The sequence below is a fragment of the Solanum dulcamara genome, chromosome 3 (genome assembly GCF_947179165.1).
Source record: "Solanum dulcamara chromosome 3, daSolDulc1.2, whole genome shotgun sequence".
NCBI lineage: Eukaryota > Viridiplantae > Streptophyta > Magnoliopsida > Solanales > Solanaceae > Solanum > Solanum dulcamara.
In genome coordinates this window covers 17,692,007-17,702,673 of record NC_077239.1, presented here as the reverse complement: position 1 = coordinate 17,702,673, position 10,667 = coordinate 17,692,007, and the positions used below count along the sequence as shown (strand labels likewise).

At 30.2% G+C, this 10,667-nt stretch overlaps 2 protein-coding genes across 2 annotated transcripts; one reads left to right on the top strand and one right to left on the bottom strand.

The window, feature by feature from the left end:
* Positions 1-5,609: 5,609 nt before the first annotated feature.
* LOC129882451 (probable WRKY transcription factor 33) lies at positions 5,610-8,753 on the top strand. Its single transcript, XM_055956750.1, has 5 exons — positions 5,610-5,990; positions 6,068-6,208; positions 6,972-7,540; positions 7,634-7,792; positions 8,013-8,753. The coding sequence occupies exons 1-5, from the start codon at positions 5,679-5,681 to the stop codon at positions 8,452-8,454; spliced, it is 1,623 nt and encodes a 540-aa protein (XP_055812725.1). The 5' UTR covers positions 5,610-5,678; the 3' UTR covers positions 8,455-8,753.
* Positions 8,754-9,050: 297 nt separating this feature from the next.
* On the bottom strand, positions 9,051-10,448 carry LOC129882452 (CASP-like protein 4B1). Its single transcript, XM_055956751.1, has 3 exons — positions 9,843-10,448; positions 9,423-9,558; positions 9,051-9,345 (listed from the first exon to the last, which is right to left on the bottom strand). The coding sequence occupies exons 1-3, from the start codon at positions 10,121-10,123 to the stop codon at positions 9,166-9,168; spliced, it is 597 nt and encodes a 198-aa protein (XP_055812726.1). The 5' UTR covers positions 10,124-10,448; the 3' UTR covers positions 9,051-9,165.
* Between the last annotated feature and the right edge of the window lie 219 nt (positions 10,449-10,667).

The following is a 10,667-nucleotide window of genomic DNA, read 5'->3' as shown; positions in this document are numbered from 1 at the left end:
TCGATAAAGATTTTGACCACGTTAAAAAAAAAATACAATTTTAAGTGAGGAAGAATGTAATATCTTAATTTTTAAGATGAAGATGAAACGGAAAATTAAAAGAGGAAGAATTTTAGAATTAAATTGACAAAAAAAAGAATAGGGTGGAGCAAGCCCTAAGAAAAAAGAAAGGAAGAAAAGAAATAAGGGCAAATGCCCAATTTCATTAAGAAGAGAACCGACGTGCTGCCAGAAAAAGAAAACAAAGCAGAAAAACAGAAAAAACGAAAAACGCAGAAACAGAAAAGAAAAGAAGAGTGAAGAAACATAAGAATTTTTACCTCAAAGCATTAACATAATGATTTTTGTCTTTTTCATGAAATTTTTATTTAATTATGAGTATATTTTTAGGATAGAAATTATGATGGATTAAAAAAATATAACCCTAGGATTTTTAGAATAAAATCTTGATTTGAGAGGTCGAATAACAATTCATTTTAGCTGAAATTTGATGTGTCAGTTTATCTTATTATGGATGAACATATTCTGAAACAAAATTTCAAATTCGACTTTTGAGAACTCAAAGTGACTTTTTGACCCAAATCTTGAGTCGTAAATAAATATAACAATATGAGCATCATTGAATTTGTTGTCTTATGGAGATTATGTATTTAAGTAGATATTTTGATGATTCGGAAGCGTTATGAAAGAAAAAATTCATAATTTGACAATTGGGCTTCGATTTAAGGTAAGTATAAATTTCTTACTTTTTTGAAGTGTTAGTTTTGATGTAATAAATGAATTTAAGGGTAATGAATAGTTAGGGAATCTTGTATAAATGAGATAACGAACATTTATGCGGGTAACAATGTTACGATATAAACATTTATATAAAATTAATTGTCGATTGATAGTATCCCATGAATTGTGATATGATTGAATTGTTAAGACTTGTTTATTATGTGAACTTGAAAGTTACTAGATTATCGTTGGTTGTAGGGTCGATTGATGAAGTCATGTTATATATTTATTCATCTATATTCTTACCACTCTTATTGTTGCATGATAGTTATTGATTGATATTGTTCATTGTGTTATTCTTGAAATTCATATTCTTATTATGTCAATGAGAAATGACTTTAAGGTGGCATTATGCAAAGTCGATGAAAAATGATTTCACCAAATGATATTATGTCGTTGAAAAAAGGTTCTGGTGAACGTTATTATGCCGAAGAGAAATTATTTCAACAGGTGTATGGACCTCATAAGTCCCAACTATTAGACAGAGAAAATGGATGTACACTAATTTTTGGCTAATGCATTAGATCATTTTTTTTAACTGATTTGACATTAAATTGTTGAGATGATTGTGATACTAATTTGATTTAATACATCTTGAGGCATGTTGTAATATTATCAGTAGTGTAACTGATTTGTTTCAGAAAAAAAAATACAAAATTTAATTATTATGTTGATGTGATTTATTTTATGAAATAATTATGCTCGTAAAAAGAAACTTTACGAAACATCTCATTATTGCTTTTAAAAAGAGTTAGTAATAAAAAATTATTGGGTACATGTGTTTTTAAAGTTTATTGCAAAAGATGTACTGCAATCTTAATTCTAATCACATGTCAGATAACAAGAAGAATATTCTAATTTTCTTTTTCTGTTAAACTGTAACAAGAAATAGAGAAACCAAATATAGAATAGTACTAATTACTAATTTGGCTAGAGTAAGAGGAAATCATGATATCAAATTATATAATAAATTAAAGTTTTGCTCGAACATGTAATTTAAATTTTTAAATTGTATATTTTGCTCGTAAATATAAAGATCTAATTAGTTATGAAAATTATTAAAATGACCTTAATTCTTTAGATAATCTTTACCAAATAGGTAAAGTTAAAGTATAATACACTATCACAAAGTTATTCTAAAGAAAAGTACAATATTTGTTAATCGAATTTTAGTTCAATAGAAAAGTAAAATTAAATGAGTTGTAATGTACTATTTCTTAATAAAATTGAACATTGTTAATATCATTAGTAACTGTATCATCATGTTGATATTCTCGCAAAATAGTTATTTAGATATAAAAAGATGGATTTTTTTGTACAAATATAAATTTGTGGGTCAATTTTTATATTTGAAAAATAAGAAATCATAATATGAAATGGAGATTTTGGGATTTCATTTTGATGATTTAAAATCTTGAAATGAAATCACATGTTTGAACACTAATTTCATCCCGTGATTTATCACGAGATAAAATTACATATCCAAACACCTACTTATACTCATGTAATATTTGAACTCGTGATACTACAAAATTATTGTCCCACGAAATAAAAACAGAGGTTTTTATCAACAACCAATAAATTAAAGGTCCAAGTACAATGGTAAATCTTATATTTGGCAAAATGAAAGGACAGAGTAACCATAAATAAAATTTAGATAAAAGAACATCCAACAACCAAAATTAGAACTGCATATGAAAAAAAAAAAAAAAACAAAAAAACATTGGAACAGTTGGACCTTAGAGGAATGATAGCAACACATTCTTATCAAAACATTGTATTATTGTTGCTCACTTGTCATTTTAATATCTTTTTTTTTAAAAAAATAATCGAAGATACCTTCTCCTTTATTACAGGTTCTTCATTTATTTAAACATAAATATTTATTGTACCCTTTGGACTGAATTTCTAAGAAATGACTTTTGACCAAGTAGTCCCGTACACACTATAAGGCTTGTTTGGTCCACCTACTATATACTATACCTGTTTGATTTTTATAAAAGATATAGAGAAGGGTGATCAGTTGAATCCTATTCGTTAAATAATTATACTATATATATAAAGTAATATGAAATATATAGGTAAAAATTATATATATATACTTAGTCGATCTTTCATTAGGATTTCGATTCCAAACAGAACTCTAAAAATTCAGAAATCCTAACAAAACTCTAAAATGATAGTTTTAATTAATATTTCTAGCGAGTAACGAGCATGCACGTCACCCTTAATTTATAAGACCACACATGCTCACGACTCATTATATAATTAACCAACATATATATCAACTTGTTCATATATATATATATATAGTCAAGCCAAAAAAAAAGGGGCAAATAGGATAGTGCAATATAAAATGAGCTTGATGTATTTATTTATTTATTTTTCCACAAGCACAAACTTAATCCAGTTCCATCTTTTATAGGAACAAAAATAACTTTCACAAAGTTAGCTAAAAGTTATACTAGCTATTTGGTCGTTAATATTGAAAAACACTTAAAGGATCATTTGGTAGGATATTTTAGAGAAAATAATAAATGTATTAGTCTTGGTATTTTTGAACGTAATTATAAATCATATTTAGTATTATAGGGTGTATAGATAATAGATAGCAATTATAAATCATATTAATTAGTATTATAGGGTGTATAGATAAAAGATAGCAATCCATGACATTAGCAATATATAGATTGTTAATACATGAATAAGCATGTTAGCTTAAAGACAAAATTTACATTATAAACACCAAATCAAACGGTGAATAAGAAATAATCATAATATAACTAATTCCAATATTATTAATACACACTATTCGATATTATTCTTATACTCCATATCAAACGTCCCCTTACCATTTTAGCTTATGCAAATGGATGTCTATTAATTTGATTATATGAGTCTGAAATTATAACCACAAAATTAACATTTTGTTTTCTTACTTTTCACCAACATAAGTAATTGTCCAAAATCTAATTTCTCTTTTGAAGTATTAGATCACAAAAGTATTACAACATAACGAGTTTTATCCAAACTAGCTGAGGTCAATCATTTGAACTTTCTATATTTAGAGAATGCTGATATACTAGTTTTATTTTTAGTTTTCTGCAATCTTAATATACTATTAATTTTTATATTCCTTCTATTTTAATTTGTTTGTCTTATTATTTTAGTATATTTTTTAAAAATGTATTCCTAATTTGACAAGTCTTTAATTTCAACATTCTACATGATATTTTTAAGACTAGGAATGACAAAAGAGCTAGCAGGGTGATGGCGGAGCGGGGCGAATTTAGACTGTGTGAATTATAATTTAAATCTTTTACAAAATACAACTTATATTAGATGTTGGTGTTATTACTTAAATTTGGGAAATTATATGTGAAATTTCATGTGAAGTACTTTCTTAAATTTTGTTTAAGATCAAAATATTCATTTTTTTTTATATTCTTAAATTTTATATCAAAAATTAAATTTAAACATGATACTACTTTTTAAGACCAAGAATGACTTTTATGTGGCCTATCGAGTTGTTCCCAACAAAAGTAACAAAAGAATCTATTTGATATATTTAATAATAATTCACATGTGTCTTATTGGGACTTTTCCAAGCTAAAGATAATGGATCCAAGATGCCCAAAAAAGAGGAAGAAAAAAGGAAAGGTAATACCATGGACTAGAGTTCCACTAATGTAAGAATAATACCAACAAGAAGATTTGAATTACTATTACTAATAAAGAAAAATGTCAACTAACTAAAGGATAGAGGTATTATTACTATTTTAAGTAATGCATGATCCGTGGCAAAAACATTACTCCCATTCATTTTAATTTATATGATATTTTCCTTTAAGTATGTTTTAAAAATAATATAATATTTATATAATTAAAAATAACTTAACTTTAAAATCTTATTTTACTCTTAGTGAAATAATTTATAATCACACAATCTAAAATTTAATTTATACCACAAAGTTCAAACGTCTTCATTTTCTTATTAAATTTTGTACTTAATCAAATAATATTTCATAAATTAAGATGAAGAAAATGGTTATATTTATATATTTAACTGTCAAAATTAACTTATTTGATCCCTGTGTTGCAGGGGCGAAGCCACCAGTTGTTCAGAGGGTTCATCTGAACCCCGGCGAAAAATTATATTATTTATACATAGTAAAAATAATTTTTTATGTATATATAATAGATGTCGAACCCCCTTCAACAAGTTCATGTGTCTACTTATTCAAATTTTGAACCCCTTAAATCAAAATTCTGGCGCACTGTGGTTGTAGATTTAGAAAATCAATACAACGAAATAAGAAAAAAAAATATTGCTGGAAAATATATTTGAATCAAAAAATTCGACCTCCATTGAAGAAGTTTAAACTTGAAAAAATAGTGAAAGGTTGTGAAATGGAGAAGAAGAAAAAAATAAAATTAAAATTAAAAAATGCCTAGTTTTACCATATCAAGTAAAAAATGTCAAAAAAATATAATAAGATACCGTATGAAATGTCTAAAATAAATAATAGATGATTAAAAATTGATGTGAGTGGCAGTTAATTCTGTGTGTGTCGTGGTAAGGTGACGGGCGTAGGGGTACGGTGTTATTAACCGCATAGGATAAATACTCATTACCCTTGTGAACGAGCCGCCGAGAACTGGTCAAATCCACAAGCTTTGACTATAACATAAACTAGAAAAAAAGATTTCTAAAAATTCCACGGTCAAAAGTACCTTTTAGCTTCCTAGAAGAAGCCTAAAGACCTTAAACCCAAAAATTTATAAGAACAAACACCACAACCCCTTTTTTCTTAATAAAATCTAAGCACTCATCATTTTTATTTTTTTTTGTTCAAACTAGAATCAAAAAGTTTGAATTTTTCTTGTCCTGTTTTTTAATGGCTTCTTCAGGGGGAAATATGAACACTTTTATGAATTCATTTAACTCTTTTTCATCTTCCCAATTTATGACTTCTTCTTTTAGTGACCTTCTTTCTGATAATAATAATAATGATAATAAGAATTGGGGATTTATTGATGAGAGAATTATGAACAAAGATGAGATACCAAAGTTCAAGTCTTTTCCACCATCTTCTTTGCCAATGATATCGTCTTCATCACCAGCTTCTCCTTCTTCTTATCTTGCTTTTCCTCATTCTTTAAGTCCTTCTATGCTTTTGGACTCACCAGTTTTGTTTAACAATTCCAATGTAAGTTTTTCTATGGAAATTAATTTATTTACATTTTGTTAACTTATCTGACCATGATTTTGTTTCCTTTTGAGCAGACTCTTCCATCACCGACTACAGGGAGTTTTGGTAATTTGAATTCCAAGGTGGATAACTCAAGGAATTCTGATTTCTCTTTCCAAAGTAGGCCTGCTACTTCATCATCCATCTTTCAATCCTCTGCTCCAAGAAACTCATTGGTATAACTATTTTACTTATCATAATTCGATTCTCAACTGTCAAACTAACATGTATTTTTTCAGTTGTTCTAAATTTCGAATTACTTGTGTTCTATACAATATTGGTTTTTATGTTCTCTAAAATATGTATACCATTGACTAGTTATTTATCCATTCTTTTACGAAATGTCAAGTTTATTGAAAGTAATTAGTTGAATATACCCATCGAATATTTCAATTCCATAACAAGTCGAAATTTAAGGACAAGTTAAAGGGATTGCATATGTATTTGACCTTTATAAAATGGAACAATTTGGAAGTTGAACAATGAGTAAATTGGTCAAAATTAAAAAAAAAAAAACGAGTATTTTGAAGTTGAAGCTTAAGCCGAAAAGGAATACTCAGTTTGAAGTTGATGTCGTGTTTGGACATGAATCTCACTTTGATAAAGAAGTAGATGTTTTTTTAGGAAAAATCGTTATTTCACCCGAAATACTCATCAAATAAGTTTTGAATTTTTTTCTCTCCATAGTTAAGTAATCTAACTCCAATTTCCTGAATTCCAAAGTTGAATTTGAAATAATGAACAAAACAGTAAAAACAAACATTAATATTTGGTTTGGAGTTATGCTGGTCATAACATGGAAGCAAGATTGCAATTTGCAATAAAATATAGATGGCAAAGTCTTCTTAGACCAACAACCACAAATTGCTTTCTTTTCTTTCAAGTTACCATTGGAAATCCCTCTAAACTTGGTTTGTGAAAATTAATTGGTTGAAACAGGAAAACATAATGACAAGGCAACAACAGACAACTGAATTCTCCACAGCAAAAGCTGGGGTGAAATCAGAAGTGGCTCCAATTCAAAGCTTCTCCCAAGAGAGCATGCATAATAATCCTGCTCCTGCTCCGGTGCATTACTGTCAGCCATCTCAATATGTTAAAGAACAGAAGGCAGAAGATGGATATAATTGGAGGAAATACGGGCAAAAGCAAGTGAAGGGAAGTGATAATCCGCGAAGCTATTACAAGTGCACATTTCCGAATTGTCCTACAAAGAAGAAGGTTGAAAGGAACTTGGATGGACACATTACTGAGATAGTTTATAAGGGGGGCCATAATCATGCAAAGCCTCAATCCACCAGAAGATCTTCACAATCGATTCAAAACCTTTCTTACTCCAACTTGGATATAACAAATCAACCAAACGCGTTTCTTGAAAATGCTCAAAGAGACTCCTTCGCCGTCACAGACAATTCTTCAGCTTCTTTTGGAGATGAGGATGTTGATCAAGGGTCTCCTATCAGTAAGTCAGGAGAAAATGATGAAAATGAACCCGACGCAAAGAGATGGTAAGCTCAACACAAAATCTTTCAAATGTTTTTCCTTTTCTTGATACTAGATATGAAATCTGAATGCTGTGTCGTGTTAATTTGTCCTTTCAGGAAGGGTGACAATGAAAACGAGGTCATATCATCTGCAAGTAGAACAGTACGCGAACCTAGAATCGTAGTTCAAACCACAAGCGACATTGATATTCTTGATGATGGTTATAGATGGAGAAAATATGGACAAAAAGTTGTCAAAGGAAACCCGAACCCAAGGTCAGCAATCCCTACACCATAAAACATTAGTTGTTTTTCTCATTACTACATATTACTATGCAGAGAACTGAATGATCAGTTAGCATAAATAGGGAGTAAAAAGAGATGATCAAATCTCTTATCACACACGTTCTCCGCTCCTAGTCATAGAAAGCTTCTCATTTCATGTCCTTGAAATTTTGAGTGAAACTTAATGTGAGTTATTGCTATGTTTTTATAGGAGCTACTACAAATGCACATTTACTGGATGTCCGGTTAGGAAGCATGTGGAACGAGCATCTCATGATCTAAGAGCAGTTATCACAACTTATGAAGGAAAACACAACCATGATGTTCCTGCAGCACGTGGTAGTGGTAGCTATGCTATGAATAAACCTCCATCTGGCAGCAACAACAACAACATGCCAGTAGTTCCAAGGCCTACAGTGTTGGCTAACCATTCTAATCAGGGAATGAATTTTAACGAAACATTTTTTAACTCAACACAGATCCAACCACCAATCACCCTGCAGATGCTACAGAGCTCTGGAAGTTCAAGTTATTCAGGATTTGGAAACTCATCGGGATCTTATATGAATCAAATGCAGCCCACGAACAATTCCAAGCCAATAAGAAAAGAAGAACCTAAAGATGATTTATTCTTCAGCTCTTTCCTTAACTGAAATTTCTCCATACCAAAATGCAAAAGATAGAGATTTCTTTCTCAAGTCACTGTATTCATTGTAACTTATGATAGTTTTTTTTTTTCTTTCACGTATTTGTTGTTAGGTTTTAGGATCCTAAATAAGAGTTAGTCCATTATTTTATTTGTTTCAAGCCTGGCTCTAGATTTCTTAGCATCTGAAACTTCTCATTAAGCTTCTTTGTTTTTTTGTATACACGAATCTATCAGTGTAAGGCGGGACTGAGGTATCATTGTTGAAAGTTGATATATATTTTTTTGTGGGAAGTTGAATATTCATTCTTTTGAAGTTACCGTTCAGTCTTGTCCCCCAGAGTTTCTTATTTTTGCTTAACCATGAATCAAGAGGATACCTCCACCAGCCATATCAGAGGTCTTTTCAAGACTTTGACGATGTTCACTTTCTATGCAAGTAGTTAAATCTATCGTCCCTCGATGGGTATCAATATTTGGTACCATCTTTTCTTGATGCGAAAAATTCAAATTTGACTTCGTCTGATATCATTTTTCTGGAAGTTGGTGGAAATTTCTACACCTCAACAAATTGATTTACCAAACGAACACCACAGAGAAAGATACTGAAAGAGGACTTTGTTCAATGAATGAAAGGTCGATAAATTTGTAACAAATGAAGGAAACAAAAGAATTATTGAATGAAACAATAGTATTATCTATGTTATCAGATATAGGTTTATTTGGAAAGTTTATATCCAGAAATGATAGCTGACACTGCCATAGCTAGAAATGCCACAAACTCCATGCCAATTGCTGATGCTGAAGAATCTGTGAATATGTTGCCATTATTTTCTCTCATCCTGTTTGTCAGTGGTACTGCAGATGAAGCAGCTGATAGTAACAAGTACGCCATCAACTGCAATTCAATCGCGATTTCAAATCACTGAGTTTACAGTTCTATTATCTATACTATGATAATTAAAAATCACAAACCTGATCACCAAAAAATTCAAGCAAAGCTAAATTCTTGCGTGAAAATATTTCCTTGTTGGTTGAAAGTTGGTAAACTTGTATCAGCACAAGTAATCCTGTATACAATGTGGACAGAATTGCTATAGCTAGCACATACCTACATTTACCCACATCCCAAAATACAATTCTGTTATCAAGATCATAAAAAAAACAGAACAAAAACAAAAACTCCAACGATAGATCTTAAAGTAGAAACTTGAATATTTGAGTTTTTGAAGTTGTGCTTCGATATACATTTTACTTGGAAAAATTCGAAATTTTGTGAGTGGAAGTCCCAAAACTTGCTAGTTTAGAAGATTTTTATGGCCAAACAAATACGCTAGCTTCGTCTCAAGTTTTGTACACATATTTTCAAATAAGATGTGAAATCAAAATATGTACCTATATTCTTGATATTTATCAAAATCTCTCCCATCACCATGCTTGTTGCTAGCCATTATTATGAAAGCAAGCAATGAGAAAAGCAAACCAATACAACGTAAACCGAAAGAACTCTTCTTCAACATATCTTCTCTCTTCCATCTCTCGATTATGTGTCTGACCCCTGTGCCAGCCACCGGAGTCTTTCTCTCCGTAGCTCCGGTGGCTGGAGTCTGGCTCTCCGTGTCTACAGTGCACGGAGGTGCTGTTGGTGTTGGTAAATGATTGTTTGGATCTGACATATTATCCTCAAAATCAAAAGCTTTTGCGAACACGGAAAATTGAAAATTTATATATTCTGGGGTTGTAAATTATTGGAAGAAAATGAAAAATCAAACGGAATTAAAATTGAAAAAGAAACTTGAAGTGCCTTAAAGGAAAGAAATTTGCAGAGATAGGAAACAATTTTTTTGGATTATTCTACAACTAGAAAGAAAATTGATGATAATTATTATGAAGAGGGCAATGATTATTTTTAGAAAAATGGATGGTGAATTTTATTGATATGATCGGTTTTTCAGGCAGAGCTGTGAACTTCCGTTTAGATTGTCAGTAACGAACTTCAGTTGTGACGGTTTTACGCTGTCAGGTTCTAGATGGTTGGGGTTGTTTGAGTGGGTCCATGTCACCTTATTTGAATCTTTTTCTTTAGTCAACTCATTTGATGCCACAAAGAAAAGTATATATATATATATATATTCAAAAGAAAAAGTGTTTAATTTGCTCATTTATCATTTTCTCGGTTTTAATTTATTTATCATGTTTTAACTTGACACAAAATTTTAA